Source organism: Hemiscyllium ocellatum, chromosome 34 (assembly GCF_020745735.1).
Source record: "Hemiscyllium ocellatum isolate sHemOce1 chromosome 34, sHemOce1.pat.X.cur, whole genome shotgun sequence".
In the NCBI taxonomy this organism is placed as follows: domain Eukaryota; kingdom Metazoa; phylum Chordata; class Chondrichthyes; order Orectolobiformes; family Hemiscylliidae; genus Hemiscyllium; species Hemiscyllium ocellatum.
In genome coordinates, this window is record NC_083434.1 from 30,582,290 (window position 1) to 30,600,641 (window position 18,352).

The window sequence follows — 18,352 nt, forward strand, 5'->3', positions numbered from 1 at the left end:
GCAAGGACTGATCAGGGATAATCAGCATGAGTTTGTGGGTGGGAGATCACTAACTTGATTGAGGTTTGTGAAAAGGTAACAAAGAGGATTGCTACGGGCAGAGCAGTGGACGTGATCTAAAAGGACTTCAGTGAGGCATTCGACAAGGTTCCTCATGGTAGACTGGTTAGCAAGGTTTGATCACAGAGAGAACTAACCATTACAACAACAGAACTGGCTCCAAGGTAGAAAACAGAGGATGGTGGTGGAGGGTTGCTTTTCAGTCTTGAGGCCTGCAATTAGTGGCATGCCACAAGGATTGGTGCTGGATTCATTGCTTTCGTCATTTATACAAATGATTTGGATGTGAACACAGGAGGTATGATTAGTAGGTTTGCAGATGGCACCAAAAGTGAAGGTGTAATGGACAGCAAAGAAGGCTACCTCAGAGTACAATGGGATCTTGATCAGATGGGCCAATGGGCGGAGCAGTGGCAGACAGAGTTTAATGTAGATAAATGGTAGATCCTGTATTTTGGAAAAGCAAATCAGGGCAGGACTTATACTTTTAACAGTAAGGTCCTAGGGAGTGTTGCTGAACAAGAACAGCTCGGAGTGCTGGTTCATAGTTCCTTGAAAGTGGAGTCGCAGGTAGATAGGAGAGTGAAGGAGACATCTGGTATGCTTTCCTTTATTGGTCACAGCAGTGAGTGTTGGAATTGGGAGGTCATGTTACAGTTGTACAGAAATTTGGTTGGACCACTTTTGGAATAGTGTGTGCAATTCTGGTCTTCCTCTTACAGGAAGGATGTTGTGAAATTTTAAAAGGATTCAGAAAAGACTTACAAAGGATGTTGCCAGGGTTGAAGGGTTGGAGTTATTGGGAGAGGTTGAATAGGTTGGGGCTGTTTTTTTTGCAGCAGAGCCTGAGAGATGACCTTACAGTGGTTTATAAAATCATGAGGGGCATGGATAGGGTAAATAGACTGGGTTGGGAGGGAGGAAAGACGGCATAGGTTTAGAGTGAGAGAGTAAAGATTTAAAAGGGACCTAAAAAGCATATATTTCACACAAAGCGTGGTGTATGAACGGAATGAGCTGCCAAGGGAAGTGGTGGACACTGATAAAATTAGAACATTTAAAGGCATCTGAGTGAGTATTTGAATAAGAAGCGTTTAGAGGCATATGGGCCAAGTGCTGGCAAATGAGACTAGATTAATTTAGGATATCTGGTCAGTATGGATGACTTGGACCAAAGGGTGTGTTTCCGTGCTATACATCTCAATGACTCTAATTGCCAGTTCCCTTCGCTGTTGCTGCCTTAACATATTTGGCTATTAGTGTGCAAATTCAACATTAAAATTTGAAATGCAAGATTCCTTAATCAGGCATTTAATATATAGTTAATATTATGATCCCAGCTGATGGCAATACTGCACTGGCTGGATCTCAAAGTGAAACTTGAAAGAAATTAAGTTTCACTTCTGCACTTTGGTTCTCATGGGGTCAGTCACTGAATATATTGAAATTAAGATGTCAATGTCCTTTCAACAAAAGAAAACAAGCTTACGACACAATGGTTAAATTAAAGTTAAATACAAGACAACTTAGAAAGATTTAGCCATACACGCAAAAATAGCCAACCCTTTTCCAGAGCAATATCCTTCATAAGCATACAATCTCAGAAGTAAACCTCCTATCTTGACTGTCCAATTTCTTCCTCAAGTGACTCTTCTCATTCCTTGTCCATGGATTGCTGAGACAACACAAGACTTTTTTTCAGCTGTAACGCTTTGAAGACTTCTTGCCAGCTCTGATAGAATTGGGAAGAAGCACCCATACTGGCAGCTTACAGGTTTCTACCAACGCTCATAGTCTGAAGACTTACACAAACTGATTACAGCTCTTCGGCTAGATGACTTTGCTTGTTGACTCAACATACTAATGGCCCCTGACCAGCTGCTTTTGAGTCATTAAACTCAACTTTGTGAACATTCATGAATTAACTTTCCATGTAGCTGATTCAGTCATTTAAGTCACATGCTCTCTTGGAAAAGAGGTTTTTAATTCGTTGCTCAAAATGACTGATGTTTGTGTAAAAATTGTCACCTTCATAGAGCTGAAGACTAAAATCTATTTTTTCTCTATTTTAAAATCCAAGTTTCCAAATATTACAAAAAACTACATCACATTACTGAGTTTTAACATCTGGTCTGATTTTTGAAACTATTGATGTTCTTACCCATCATTATATATCATTCAGCTTTCAAGCAGAAGTTTAGATATCCACATTCTATCTTTATGATTCCCCTGACATTTTTTTGCCATATTCCTCTTGCAAAGTAGCACTTATACTACCATTAAGTCCTCCACATTATTTCAACAACAAATGATTAGATTGACAGCTTTAATCTGTTCATCTGGAAATTCATAGTACTACGGCCCCAATTGAAGCACCACATTCTTGAGCAACCTAGGATTGAAATTTAATTATTTAAGTAATAGTAGGAGTTGGAATTTCAAACATTGTTGTTGGCCATATTTTGTTTCTAATCACACAGTACTTTCTTATTTGCCATATTAAAATGCTGGAGACGAAAGATCTGTCAAATTAAGGTCTGCCTAAACTGAACTTGTACCATTGGCCCAAGTCTAGATAGGTTTATATAACAATAGATGAAAGGAAAAAGGGAGAAAGAAAACTCAGAGCTGATAGTACTTGTTTGAGGAAATTATACAACACTAGAATTTAAAAATAATGTTGACTTGCAGGTGCTGGAACTTTGACATTTCTGTCAATAATGTTTGACGAAGTACCAGAAGTAGTTAAAACTGACCACTAGAAATGAGTTTGCTTTTAACGTGTTGAAAGAAGATTTACCATTGGCTGTTAGGTTGAATCCTAAAGCAGTGTACGGAATGACAGTTCATGTTGGTATTGTGTTGCACCCAAGTTTTTCAGGACTGAGCATTCTTTAGACTTATTTTAATAGTTTAAGTGCTTTCAGACTTACTCCCAATGGCTAAAGTCAGATCAACATCTTTAATCAATAAGTAATCTAGTTTAATCCTACTATTGCACAATGTTATAAAAGTCAGACAAAATGAAAAACTTATAAAGGTGTATCATTTAAGCTTACCATAAGGGAAAAATAAATTAAAATTTTGAGTTTGAATTGGTACCTACTCCAGTTAAGCAGCAACTAACTAATGAATTACACGTTTAGCGGAGGACCTGCTGCCAACTTTGTTTCTGAATGTAACTTGTTCCATTTTACTTTACTTTTTAAGGAAGAGATCAATGAGGTAATGTAGAGCAAGATAAAGTATGGATCAGAATACAGCATGCAGAATTTTAGACAAGTTAAACTTTCAACTGAATGGACAGTCAAAAGATACAAGGATAAAAATGAAGTTGAAAGCAAATTATGTTTGGTTGAGTGTCTCAGCAGTGCTGGCTGAGGTGTGCAATAATGTGGAGATAGGTTTGAGTACTTCAGCAAATGGATAAGATTTGGGTTTGCAATTTCAAGATCCTCAATCAACATAGCATCTGATTCAACCCAAGTGCACAGCTACGGATTATGACAGAGTCAAGAAGAGAGTAATTGTGTCTTTGCTGGAAGTCAATTAAGATGGTTTTAGTCTTTCTAACATTCAACTGGAGAAATTTTCAGCTCATTCATCACAATTCCAGATGAAGCAACCTGGCAGAAACAAAAACAGAAAATATTGGAATATACTCAGCAACTCAGGCACCATCTGTAGATCTGGCAGTAAGTAACAATTCAACACAGAGATGATTCCAAGTGGACAAATGGTGTCAGTGTACATCTGAAGACTGAGTTCAGGCCTGCAGATGATCTTGTGGAATGGGCCCAACAAAATTAAAGAAAGGGGAGAGTTTGAAACAGTGGTACATTCTGAAAGTGAAGCTACAGTTAGCAATAGCCACATGCATTTGGAATCTGGGAGTAGAATAATCATGTAGTATCAGAGCGATGCCTCATGGAGAAGAAATAAAGATTTGCACTCATGAAGCACATTTCATGAGTGAAAGACAACTCAAGAGAGAATAATTCCCAAGCTTGTGTTAAGAGAGCTCTTTCAAAATAAATTTTACCTTATGGATTTAATCTTTTGAAAACTTCTTGATATTATTGTGTCTTGTTTCATTTATGAAGGTATCTGCAACTAGTAGGTCTCCCACCATATTGCCCTTGAATCTTAAATTTGTTTAAACCAGACATAAAGTGGTAGAGTTGTGGATAGTGAGGAAGGTTATTAAAGAGTACAGCAGGATATAGATCAGTTTGAAAGTTGGGCAGAGACATGGCAGATGCAATTTAATCTGAACAAATGTAACATGATGCATTTTGGGAGGCCAAATGCAAGAGGAAATTATACAGTAAATGGTAGGAGCCTTAGGAGCACTGATATACAGAGGGACCTTAGAGTACAATCCACAGTTCCCTGAAAGCAGGAACACTAATGAGTAGAATGGAAAAGAAGGCATTAGACATTTTTTTTGGGACATTGAGCATAAAAGCTGGAAAGCCATGTTGCCGCTATATAAAGATTTTAGGCCACATCGGAGTATTGTGCGCAGTTCTGGTTAGCATACTAGAGGAAAAATGTAGATGCTTTGGAAACAGTGCAAAAGAGATTTACCAAGATGCTGCCAGGAGTGGAATGTATTCGCGATAAGGAGAGTTTGGACAAATTTGGACTGATTTTGCTAGAGCACTGGAGGCTGAGGGGTGATCTGACAGACATATACAAAATTATGAGAGGACACTGTAAGTAAGTAAGTAAGTGTGGAGAGGATGGATGACTGAGCCTTTTTCCCATGTTGGAAATGTCAAATGCTAGGAATCATATATGTCCATCTATTGGAGACTCAATTCCAAACCTAACCTTGCCATAATCCATTCCCTCACCCTCTCAACCCAACCCTAACCCCACAGCCACCACACCACTAAATAGAATGTCTGACAACTTCATATTCCATTTAAAGCCCTAGTCTTCCAAAGATAAGCTTGTAGTCCATATTTTGCCAGTTACTCAATGATTAAAAAAATAGACAAATTCAGGTCCCATTACAATTTGATTTAGAATATTCCATAGTACCACTACTTGCATGGTAGAACATGCCTTATACTCACCAGACATTTTCCACTCCTTAAATACATCATCACTCCCAGCAGCAGCTCAATGCCTCTCAACACTACTACAAATTTTCTTCTCGGACCAACTTCGCCGATTAATATTAATAATAAAACTTGACACTAATCTCTTGCATTTAAATCTTCTCTCCTGCTGATCTCTTCTCCTTATTTCCTCTACTTCTCATGTGGGTTAATTCCCACTCTTGTACATGCTCTCAATTTCTAGCCTCTCACCACCAAGCCCACTTTTACAACCCCACTCTTTGTTCTTTGCTCTCTCACTGTCCCTTTGACACCTCCCTTTTCCTTCTGCCTTTAACCTCCCCCTAAATGATCTGATCAAAAGTGAATTGTGATCATACCAGGGCCTGGAATCAATGTGGAACTATACCTGATTAAAAAGCAAGCAACTACAAGGGTGATATACAGAAAATGTAGGAAAACATGAAGAACTTGATTCCAATGCCCACTCAGCATCGTAAAAAATTTAAAAACATCATATCTAAAAAATTTGAAAAACCTTATTAAAAAGAATTATTTTTAAAGAACATATACTAACATTAGAGGAAGATATGCTCCTTCATTTTTGAAAATGGTATGGTAACATTTTTTTAAATTTCCCTTTCTGCCTGCCTTCCTCCTTCCCGCTTACCAAAGGAAAAGAAAAACATCAACTTCCCTCACTCAGGAGGATGCGGTATCTGATATGCACAGTCAGGAAGAAAAAAAAACTACGAAAGTTTTCCTCACTTGCTCCCTCAAACAACCTGGCATAGACTTAACAAGATGTGTAAATATAAATACAGCAAGTAATGATTTGAAGCACTGATATTGCTCCAAGTATTCCATAACCCACATCCTGTAAAATAAATTCTCCTCTCTCATGAAGTATTCTTCTATTTTAAAATCTTAAATGCAGAACTTAGTACCTACTTGTCTATATCTATACCAAGAGGATTTGCTGGGCGCAGAGATAAGGGAGAAATGCCTTTATTCCTATCAGTGCGCATATCATAATAGTTCATTTCTTCAACCCAGACAGCTGACTGTTCCAGAATACCTGTAAAAGAAAAAGTACAAGGAATGAGGTATTATATTAGAAACAGACAGTCAAGGAGCAAATCTTTCCCACAGTCAATGATAAAACTTCTAAACTGATTGTCAAAATTATTTTATTTCCACCTTCAAGTGTTAAACACAACACTGCTATTGTTAAACCATATTTTACAAAAACAGTGATAAATTGAAGGCATGTGGTCTGAAGGACTCTAAACAGCTTACATTGCCATCCAACTTTTTTTTCCTTCCTGTGGAAAGCTGATGACAGAGGAGGCAGCTATTTAGTCCACCATTCCCATGTCTACACCTTGATGGAGTGCACAGAAACTAACCCCACAATCTACTACCCTTTCCACTTCATAGGCCTGCCTTAAATACATATCCAATTATCTCAGTCTGTGACAGCAGAAATTGTTAATAATAGTTCCAACACAGCAAAACCTAAAACTCAGTCTCAATAAAATAGTTGTTGCTACCATATAGAAAAGTACATTGTTTTTCTGTTTAAATGTTTAACGGATTAAAACTAATCTACAGAAACTGTGTTTCGTTACATGCACTCTCTCCTGTCTTCTAGCAAGATGGCAGCAGAGTAAGATATTCCAGCCAGAGCTCCTCTGCTCTGCCTGTTTTTTGTCTTTCTTTGTCTTCCTTTTCTCCCCTTTCTGCATTAGAGGAATAGAGGAGCTGGCGAGCCCCGGAAGCAAACTCTGGAGTAGCAGCCAGCACATGAAAGCAGTCCTAGAGCAGTGGCCAACACAGGATGGAGGCTAGTGGGGAGGAGGCAGTCCTGGAACTTACCTTGAAGTAGCTGTGAGTCAGTACAGAGCGGATTGGAGGCTTGGAGCCGAGCTGGGACAGTTGTTGGACTGGGATCTGGCACGGGAGGTGAGACTACATGGGGGTTGCCCCTGCACTGAGCTGCTGCAATGCAATGTTTATTTAGCAATTTTTTTTATCTGCCTGACTATGTCTTATTTCTAGCTTATTATTTAAACACTGTAAATTAATGCAACTACTTTTTGTTTTAGTCCTCTTTTGTATTTAAGATTTGGTACCTAGCACTGGTACCTAAGATGCCACCCATAAGAGGAGACATTGTAAAACTTTTCACTTGTAGTCCTGCATTTCTGTACTGGAGTACACATGACAACAAAGGATGTTCTTTTCTATTGTCTTCTTCGTATTCAACAACCATGCCATCCCCAGCATTTGCATCAATTCTAGCTCTTTGGCCACGGTGAAACCACTTTTCAAGCAGAGGTCTTTATCTCCTAAATTCTCCTATAACACATTGGTCTTCTGAGAAACGCCCATAGATAATCACAGCTCTGGGGATTGACATCTCAAACTGTATCAAACAATATAGGCAAAGTACTCATGTAAGCTTGCTAATGTCTCTTAATGCTTGCCTCCTTCTGCAGAGAGGGACATGGACAGTCAATGTGCACAGGCATTGGCACGGATGGGAGAGAGATGAATACTTGATAGAAAGCTCCTCACCCCTTTCAAGAAGCAGACCAAAAGGGGAGGAAGGGAAATATCCCTGTGTGAAAAGGAGATGGCCATCTACAAAAATCTAATGAGAGAAAGTCTCCAAGCAGCTACACCCAGCTGCATATCAAGGTGCAGCATCTTACTAAACCTTAGGTAAGGCTTGGCTTGCAAACAAATTTTTGTGTTTTTCAATTTAGTCTCCCGAATACACTCTAGAGTCAGGACCAAAAGAAGAGCCCCAGCCCCAGGTCCATTTTCACCAGCACTTTGCTGCACACCTGAGCAGTAATCATGAGCATCAGAAAATGAACAGTCGAAGTTTCCAGTCCACACTCTCCCAGCACACAGATATTTATCTCAATGCGTAAGAAAAACAGAAAAAAAGAATAGCCCAGCAAACCCGCTCAGCCATTCAACATGATCATGGTCGATTCTCTCCCTCAATATCTCTGATAACTTTAACCTCTAGAAATGTGTCTATTTCTTTCTGAAATATATTCAGTGACTAAGCCTTCACAGTCTGCAGAGTGTGGTAGAGAACTTCACAGGCTCACTCCTCTCTGACTCCTCAATTATCCATAATATCCTTAATACGTATTTGTAAGATAGGTTCACTGGATAGAAATGCCAATCCCAACTAACTTGGAACCTCCCGAGCCCCATGATACTGTGACCAATTGCAACACCCTTAATATCAGCCTGAAATCAGCTGACCCATTTCAGATGCAATCAATCAAAATCCAGACTTCTCAGATCCAAGCCATTTGCGGGAAACTCCAAGCTACTGCATCATGAAATTCTTGTGTTAATTCCATGACTCAACCTTCAGCAACATCTAATTTTATATACTACATAAACAGTACATTCCTGTCAAGGGTATAACTGATGTCCTACCACTTGTATACGCTTATTCGGAGTCCTTATAAAGCATACTGTCTGCAATACAAAAGCTAATTTGGAACAGAATCTGGTTTGCATTTGCAATGGGACAGTTTGGGACTCCTTAACCCTTTGACATCAGTGTGCCACTTCTATACAAGTATCAAACAGAACAAGGTCATTTTCTATACAAGCACAGAGAAATCTACAGCAACTTTACGGATAAAGATGTGCACTTGTCAAAAAGCTGAAAAAGGTATTTCCATTGTCAAAACTAAAAATAGCATCAATGATACATATTTTAAGTAAAGACAAAAAACAAACAATACTCTCAATAGAAATTATTTTTAAACATGGGATTGGAAGAGACTTAAGCTATTTACCTATTTTCTCTTGCTTCATCAGTTTAAAGGAAACAGTTGAAGTTCCTTTGCCACCAGATTTAGTGGTTACAATGATGTCTCCCTTGTCGTCTTTTGCTGGCCCGACTCGACAAACTATTTTACTTGCAGATATCCATTCTGCAGTCAGTAAACAGTTGTGCCCACAAATTGTTAGACCTTTAAAGGGAGAGGGAGAGGGAGAGGGAGAGGGAGAGGGAGAGAGAGTTATTTATTTCAAAGTATAATTAAAAATTATAATTATTGAATTATATACACATAGCAAGAAACAGGAGGACATACAAAACAATAAAGTCGTTCAATGTTTCAAAAAAGATCATAAAGATCAAGTGGGCGCAATCATTTGAATCCAGAAATCAAACAACAAGAGTTACTACCATCCCATATAGACATACAGGTGATGGATACCGAATGAGCAGGCTGTTTTCTTCCTAGATGGTGTTAAGCTTCTTCAGCATTGAAGACGGAATCATCTTGACAAATAGAGAACACCCCTGCCTGGTGCCTTGTAGATAGTGGATAGATTCTGACAAGGCAGGAGGAATTACTGGAGAATTCTCAGCCTCCAACCTCTTCTTGTAGCCACAGCACATAGATGGCAAGTTCAGTTCAATTTCTGGTCAATGGTAACCCTTAGGATGTTGAGTGTGGGAGACAGGGTTATGATTATGGCAATTGGATCCTCGTATTTGTTGATGGGATGTGGGTGTCACTGGCTAGGCCAGGCATCATTGCCAATCTACAACTGCTCTTGAAATAGCCATGGTGAGCTGCATCCTTGAACCACTGCAGACGTTGGAATGTAGGGACACCCTCAGAGTTGCTAAACAATGAGTTCCAAATTTTGACCCAGAAGATCTTCAAGCAATGAGAGTATAGTTCCAAATCAGGATGGTTTGTGATCTGAAGGTTAACCTGCAAGGAGCGATATTTCCATGTATCAGCTGCCCCTGCTCTTCCAGGTGGTTGAGGTCATAGTTTTGGAAGGTGCTGCTGAAACAACTATGGGAGTTACTGCACTATGTTGCAAACAGTACGCACTGCAACCATCATGTGCTTTGATGAAAAAAAAGCGAACATTGAAGGTGGTTGTTGGGGTACCAATCAAACAGGTTGTCCTCGATCTTGCCAAGATAAGTAGAGAGCATTCCTTCGCATTCCTAACTTGCAGCTTGTAGATGCTTGTCAGGTTTTGGGTGACTGAAGGGGAGTTACTCGTCGCAGAATTTCTAGTCACTGATTTGCTTGTAACCTAGTCCAGTTCAGTTTCTACTTAATGCTACCCCCAGAACACAGACTGTGTAGTAGATGGCAAGATTCTCAACAGTTGGATTCTCTTATTGATCTGTTTATGTAGCGTCAATGTGTCTTATCAGCCAAGCCTGAATGATTGCCAGGTTTTGTTGCAATGGACATGGTCTGCTTTAGTATCTGAGAAGCTGCAAATGGTACACCATGTCAAACGTGGTGCATAGTTTTGGATTTATTTCCTGAAAAAAATAATATGCATGGTCTGTATGTGAAATGTATTTTCCCTCTATTGTTCCATTACTGTTTTACAGAGGAATCCAATTTTCCAATCCTTTGTAAGATGAGTTCTTTCTTTATTAAGACATCCTAACTTTCCATATTTCTGGCCTCTTTCAATATTGACTTTAAGTATAATAATGCTCTAATCAGTATACAGTGGCATCTCATCTGTAACATTTCACTGTCCATACTTTTTTTCTGAAATCACATCCAAAACTAAATTCCTTCGTGGTTGGACAGCAAAAATGCTTTTTGACAAAGTTATCTTACGCACATATCTTTACCCTTAACAGCACGCTTCTTTCCAGAGTCACGACGGAAGTAAATAAATTAACCTATTACCACCCTCCCAGAGTGCCCGCTCCCTCCCAAAGCTCTTATCTCCCTCCCCTGTTCCTCCTGCCACCACCCCACCAGCACCCCCTCTCCCTCCCACGGTCACCCCGTCCCTCCCTCAAACTCCCCCCCCCACCTCCCACCCACCCCAGCTCCCTGTCTCCATACCTCAACTCCCCGTCTCCCTCCCTCAAACTCCCCACCCAGCTCCCCACCTCCCCCCCCCCTCCAATCTCTCTCCCCCCACTTCCCTCCCTCAACCTCCCCCCACCCCCCAGCTCCCCCTCTCCCTTCACCCCCCACAGCTCCCTTTCACCCTCCCAGCTCTCCTTCCACTCCTCCCACCCCCCCCAACTTCCCTTCCCCTCCAGCTCCCCCGGACCCTCCCAGCTCACCATCTCCCTCTCCCAACATCCCCACCCAGCTCCCAGTCTTCCTCCCCGTTTCCCTCCCCCAACCTCCCCACCCAGCTCCCCCTCTCTCACACTCCACCCCCACACTGGGGAAGCATTAATAGGATGTTCAAAATAACTTCAAGACTGATGCAAAATATCTGTTTAATTCCTCTGCCTTTCCTTATTCCCCAACTATCTTCATTTTCTAAGGGGCATATGTTCACTCTAACTTCTCTCTTCTCTTTTATATTTTAAAAAGCTCTTATTGTCGGTTCTTATATTCCTCACTAGTTTGCTCACATAGCTGATTTTCTCCTTATTTTCTTCTTAGTTCTCCTCTGCCAAATTCTGAATTAATCCTGGTCTTTGAGGCCCTCACTGAATTTTGCCTCGTTATATGATTTTTCTTTCAACTCCTAATTTCCTTGGTTTGACATGGTTGGCTAATTCCTCTCTTTTCTCCTTACTGGAATATATTTTTGCTGAGTGAGATGAATTAAATGTCTGCAATTGTTTACTTCCTGTCTTCCCTACTAATCTATCTGTCCAGTCTACTTTAGCTAATTCTATCTATATTTCATTGCAATTACTTTTACTTATGTTAAGCATATTTGCTTCTGTCCCAGGTTTTTCATTGGCAAATTGAATGTTAAGTACTATCATGTTGTGATCACTACTTCCCAGGACAGATTTTACTCAGGAGGTCATTTATTAAATTTATAGTTTTTCCGACAGTGTAGCTACTGTTTGAGAGTTTATATGCTAGTCCTACTGTGTCTACTTTCCCTTTCTGTTTTCTACCTCCACACAAATGGACTCTACATCTGAGCACACATTGTCTCGCACAAAGTGGCCTCATTTCATCTCTCATTAACAGTGCTAATCCCGTACCTTTTCCTTCCCTCCTAGATTTCCAAAAGGTTTGAAATATCCCCAAATGTTGTTAACTTCCCAGTTTTGATCCCAACAAAGATACACCTATATCTCTATATCTAGGTGTATGCTGTTTTCTCAGTGACAGAAGAAAAGTATGTAAAAAAAGTGATCTGCACACAGAATATTACAATGTGCTTGAACATAAACTCTTCAATGCCATAACTTTACGATAAAGGTAATTTTGGATGCTTTAAAATAAAATGGCTTCCCTTGAATAAAACTGGATATTCACCTATAAGATCCGTGGATCCTGTTCCCAGATTTTCTCCTCTGATTGTTACTTTTGTCCAAGGATACCCCTCATTTGGAGAGATCCCAGTTACCAGTGGTGGTTGCCGTGTTCGAGACATGGTTACTCTTCAGTTATAGATTTTCAGTGAATTATTTCTCAATGTAGAGCTGTCTGGAAAATACAACATGATGAGAACAACAGTTGAGTATCTTTTGTAAGAGTACGCGTTTGTATCTATGTATGCGGAGGTGGAAGTTGTAGGTACACAAAGTTTTAAATACTACTTAACCAATCAAAACAAAAAGTATATGAATTTACAAATTCTGCAAACTAGATCCTGACATCAATTTCCTGATTTTAAATGGTTTAATAAATGTGCAATGGTACAACACACAAACATTTTGATTACTGAATCTTACAAATAAGGATTTAAGTAATTATTCAGCCTCACTAAAACATTGCTGTTTCAGGATCCATTTCAAACAGATCAAAGCTGAAAATTACATGCCTTGCTCAAGCGCCTGAACTTTTAGTGCACTGTTAGAGACAACAAGGATACACACACAATTTGAGACAGAGAAATGTCCTCCTAAACTGTCAGCTTTACCGAGTATTCTTCCATTATATCTATAATGCTTAAACTGCTATGTAACAAAACGTATTTGCCTTTGCCCTTCAAAGAAGACACTTTGTCATACATGTGAGGTGTCCACAACTTCACCAGAGAGCTTCCATCAAATCAAATGACGACAAGTTCCCACAAAACTTCATACCTTATTTCTTTGAAAAGTCAACATCATTCCAAATAAGTTACAATTAAATCTTGTGATTTTAACTTTTGAACATTTATATAGGATTGTCAGAAATAATTTTGAAACTTATCAATAAAAAATATAATTTTGGCAGAGAGGAAGGAAGGCTATTCTAAAGCTTTTAATTACTTTTGAAATATAATTAAAAATGATTTTTTTTGTGGTAACTTCTCAGTCTGACTCCTTGAAAATGTTTTTTTTATTTCCACAGATAAAAATGAAAAAATATAATTTTTTGATATGGTGAGATCAACTCATGTTAACTTAATAAAACAAAATCAATACATATAATCTTACTGAACCAAAGTTGAAAATTTAGAAATATTCTCCAAATGTACTTTTTTTAAAATGAACTATACTGCAGTTCTGAAAACAGTGGGACAAATATTAAATCCCTGCTTGGAACACTACACCTCAATTCCTATTACAACCTGGATTAGCTGGTCTGTGACATATTGAAATTGATCTACAAGCTGCGAGGGTGATTAGCACAAGTCCAGCATTTCAGACTGTTCAGCAGCTGTGATGGACTGGCCACTGCTTACGGAACCAGCACACCAGAAATGCTGGGCAGAGTTCCTGTGTCCAAGAAAATTAAAGTAAACAGACGAGGTCTTTCTCATCCACCCTGTTAGCAGCCTCTCAGCCGGCCTGGAGACCACACACCCAGACCACACAGCGCCTGCTGAACTCACTTGCACGCAAAGTCTAGGAGCTGTCAGTTTACTCGGCTGGTGAGAAGGTGGGGGTTGTAAGCAATAGCGCTAGGCTTATATCATTAGGCCTGGGGGGAGGTTAATCCATCCCTTGCTGGGGAAAAATACTGGTCATGGCCTTTCACCATTCGCTACCACCCCTCTCCTCCTTCCCCTGATAACCAAATGACAAATGAGTGAATGATTCTAACACTTGCAACTCCTCCACATCACTGATTACTGGAAAGACTAGCTGTGTGTAAAAGGAGAGTCTGTTGAATGTATAAGTAATACAACACTGAGGTTTTGGTTAACATCACTAGAATAAATTACATCTGTGTTAAGGACAGAAATACTTCTAACATTATGTTAGCAACATCTTGTCAACCAAAGACTAATTTTGTAATATTGAACACCTATAACATTAATAATTTATTCAAAAGCATTTTATGCTATAACTGCTTCTAATTTACAAGAAATACTTAACAGCTTTTAAATCATAAAACACTGCAATAAAAAGGTACTTTTACCAACAAATAGAATGTTTGATTTTTACACGTTGATATCTATCTTACAGTAACAAGAGAAAGAAAAATTTATCAGCATTGTTTATTAACCAGTTTCAAATTTTAAAACTTATTGTAAAATATTGCTTTATTAATTCAAGCAACATATCAGCATATAATATTTAGCAACCAACGGTCCACTAATTTTGAAGCAAAGACCCCATAAATTAAAATTGCCAGATAAAAATTAAGTTTGCATGTCAAAACATGCAGCATAATGTACTATATGTTACAAGATGAAGATTGTAACTCCAAGTCCAATAGAAGTATTTTTGAGAGAGACAGCACAAACTTCTACCAATTCTGCTTACAAACTACCAAAGAACATGGGAGGGCATTGCAAATCAGTTCCTGCTTCTCAGGTTCCCATTCACCTTCTCAAACTGTTTCAAAGAAAGAACTGCACCAATAGGGCAGCATGTCCTCAAAGACTTATGTACTTAAGTCACCCCAAAATATTCTACAGCAAATCATTACTTTTTAAATGCAGACACCACACGTTGGTAAAAGCAGCAGCCAATTTTTATACCATAAACAATAATTGGATCAATGACCAGATGGAATTGCCTGAAAGATAAATGCTGACCAGGATGCCAGGTGAAATCTCTGCTATTTTTCAAATAGTGCCTGGGATCTTTTAGACTATCAGGTAGTTTAACCTCCAATGACAACACAGTACACATTCAGTCCAGAAGTGGAATATCAAGCTAGATTGAGGGTTTGGCTTTCAGGAGTGGGGCTAAACCCACAACCTTTCTCTGCATCACAAAGTTGTATCATCAATGAACCAAGCTGGCACTGTCAGTCACATATAAGTTTCAATTTTGAGCTTTCCAACTCAGTGGCATTTCATTTTTCAGAAATCATCAGCTATGCTGTTTGATTCGAATAAGATTGTTTGTTCAAATAGTTTAGCTGCAGAAATAATATTTTGACCAAAACCATAATTTATGATGCAATACAGAACATATTGGGCAGCTGTTAGAGAATCACAACACAATAATCCAGATCAAGTATTATGGTACCATGAACAATGATAATTGATCAGTCTCAACTTGAAGCATTTCAATTTTAATGAACCTCATTTTTATTTACTTATTTTTAGTGGGTATGGAATATTTAACACTAAAAGAATGTTGACAAAACCAACATGCTCACATACCTTCACAAAACTGAACTCTTGCTTGTGCCAAAAGGTTAGCAGTCAGTTCCCACTACAGAAACTTCAGCAGATAATTTCAGCTGACATTTGAGTGCAGTATACATGGATCACTGCAGAGTCATAGGTGGTTTCATGAATAAATCACTTAGCAACAAATTCCCACTTTCTCAATAAGTCATTGCAAAATATCCCATAACACCACACAAGAAGTGTGTTCTCCTGGTGTCCTGGCCAATATTTACTCTTAGCCAACATAAAACAGATTATCTGGTCTTTATCTCATTGCCACATAAGACACACTATGTTGAAATTCACTCACATTATGATAACCAACTCTTGCTGGACATATTCCAGGAGACAGTCAGAAGTGATGTCACCCAAAGCTGCGATGAAATTAGTTCTTCTGTTTGATATTAAAAATTGGGGTCCCCTTTCAAACAATTTTTTTGTTTCATATTTAGAATTTTTGATGTAGCATGTAACTTCTGAGTTACAATAGTAACTACAATTCTACAATCAGAAACAAATGTTTACGTGGCACCACTCTACCCTATTATGAATACATAGTTTTTATAAAAACTAAGTTTTTATTCTAAGACAGAAGGAAAGCTAACCTACAAATGGAGATGGGTAGATGGACCACAGCCATCATGATTAGTTGTCGAGGATCTTTGGTCAAGAAGGTTTAGAGAGGTGACTGCCAGCTCCCATTGGAGTTGGTGGGGGCTATGGAGCCATAGCCAGAGAGAGACTGCGAATGACTACAGGAGAATTAGCCACTATCTTCTTGGGAAAAAGGTGATAGAGTCTACAGGATTTTTAAGAGGAAAGTGAGAAGTCGTGGTACACATTGGTACTAATGACATAGCTAGGAAGAGAGATGAGGACTTGAAAGGAGAATATAGGAAGTTAGTTTGGGAGCTAAAAGGTAGGATCAACAGTGTAATAATCTTAGGATTATTACCGATGCCATGGCCAGTGAGGCTAGGAACAGAGAGCGAGTGTAGATGAACACGTGGCTGCAGGGCTGGTATAGGAGGTAGGGCTTCAGATATACATGGATAATTGGGATATCTTCTGAGGAAGGTGGGACCTGTACAAGAGGATGGGTTTCATCTGAACTGGAGGGACACCAATATCCTCAGATGGGGGTTTGCTAGAGCTCATCTAGTTTAAAATAGTTTGGCAGAGGGTGGGAACCAGAGCTACGGATCTGAGGATGAAGTAACTCGTGAACAGTCAGATACTGTGTGCAGAGTGTCTGTGAAGAGGGATAGACAGTTGATAGGGCAAAGTTGCAGTCAGTGTGAAAAGTTGAAGTGTGTCAATTTTAACACAAGTAGTATTAGGAATAAGGGTGATAAACTCAGAGCATGGATCAATACTTGGAACTATGATGCTGTGGACATTACAAAGACTTGGATACTTGGATATCACAGGGGCAGGAATGTTGTTGGACTTTCCGGGTTTAAATGTTTCAAAAATAATTTTTGGGGGGGGGGGGGGGGGGGGATTGTAGATAGGTAGGGGAGTGGTATTGCTAATAAGGGATAGTATCACAGCTACAGAAAGGGACGTCATCGACGAGGATTTGTCTACACACAATCAGTATGGGTGGAAGTCAGAAACAGGAAAAGAGTAGTCACTTTATCAGAAGTTTTCTGCACACGCCACAATAGCAATAGAGACACAGAGAAGCAGATTGGGAGGCAGATTGTGAGAAGGTGCAGAAGTAATAGAGTTGTCATGGGTGACTTTAATGTCACTAATATTGATTGGAACCTCCTTAGTTCAAATAGTTTGAATGGAGCAGTTTTGTCAGGCATATCCAGGAAGAATTCCTGATTCAATATGTAGATAGGCCAAGCAGAGGGGAGGCCATATTGGATTTGGTGTTTGGCAATGAACCAGGGTAGCTGTCAGATCTCAGTGGGAGACCATTTTGGTGATAGTGATCATAACTCCCTGACCTTTACTATAGTTATGGAAAGGGATAGGAGCAGAGGGTATGGCAAAGTATTTAATTGGGGAAGGGGGAATTACAATGTTATTAGGCAGGAACAGGGGCACCTAAATTGGGAACAGATGTTCTCAGGGAAATGCACAACAGAAGTGTGGAGGTTGTTTAGGGAGCACTCGTTGATAATGCTGGAAAGGTTTGTCCCACTAAGGCAAGGAAGGAATGGTATGGTGAAGGAACCTTGGATGACAAGGACTGTGGAACATCTAGTCAAGAAGAAGGAGGAAGCTTACTTAAGATTGAAATGGCAAGGGTCAGACAGGGCTCTAGAAGGTTACAAGGTAGTCAGGAAGGAGCTAAAGAATGCACTTGGGAGAGCTAGAAGGGGCATGAAAAAACTTTAGCGGATAAGATTAAGAAAAACCCTCTAAATGGCAGCTTCTCAACAAACCATTATAAAGTTGCTCCAAATTGTCAACTGCCTATATTTGGTAAAGTTAAAATTTCACATAATACCAGGCTTATTTCAAAGTACAAGCTTTAGGAGCACTGCTTCTTCATCAAGATCTATGAAAGCAAATGCTTCCAAATAAGCCTGTTGGACTATAACCTGGTGTTGTGATTTTTAACTCTGTCCATTCCAATCCAACATTGGCATTTCCAAATCATACATTAGATAACAAGTAGGAGACATTATCTTAAAGTTCAAGCCATACCTCCCAAATCTGCCAAACAGTCACTCAAT

The 18,352-nt window shown here is 39.3% G+C and overlaps 1 protein-coding gene across 2 annotated transcripts in view; it reads right to left on the minus strand.

Moving 5' to 3' along the window:
• The window catches only part of exoc2 (exocyst complex component 2), a 322,358-nt gene that overhangs the window by 251,207 nt on the left and 52,799 nt on the right, over nucleotides 1–18,352 (minus strand). For both annotated transcript variants that reach the window (XM_060850316.1, XM_060850315.1), the window contains exons 2-4: nucleotides 12,413–12,583; nucleotides 8,966–9,142; nucleotides 6,081–6,207 (exon numbers count right to left, since the gene is read on the minus strand). In XM_060850316.1, the coding sequence (XP_060706299.1) occupies nucleotides 6,081–6,207; nucleotides 8,966–9,142; nucleotides 12,413–12,530 (422 nt within the window). In that variant the 5' untranslated portion in view covers nucleotides 12,531–12,583. The remainder of the gene's footprint in view (nucleotides 1–6,080; nucleotides 6,208–8,965; nucleotides 9,143–12,412; nucleotides 12,584–18,352) is intronic.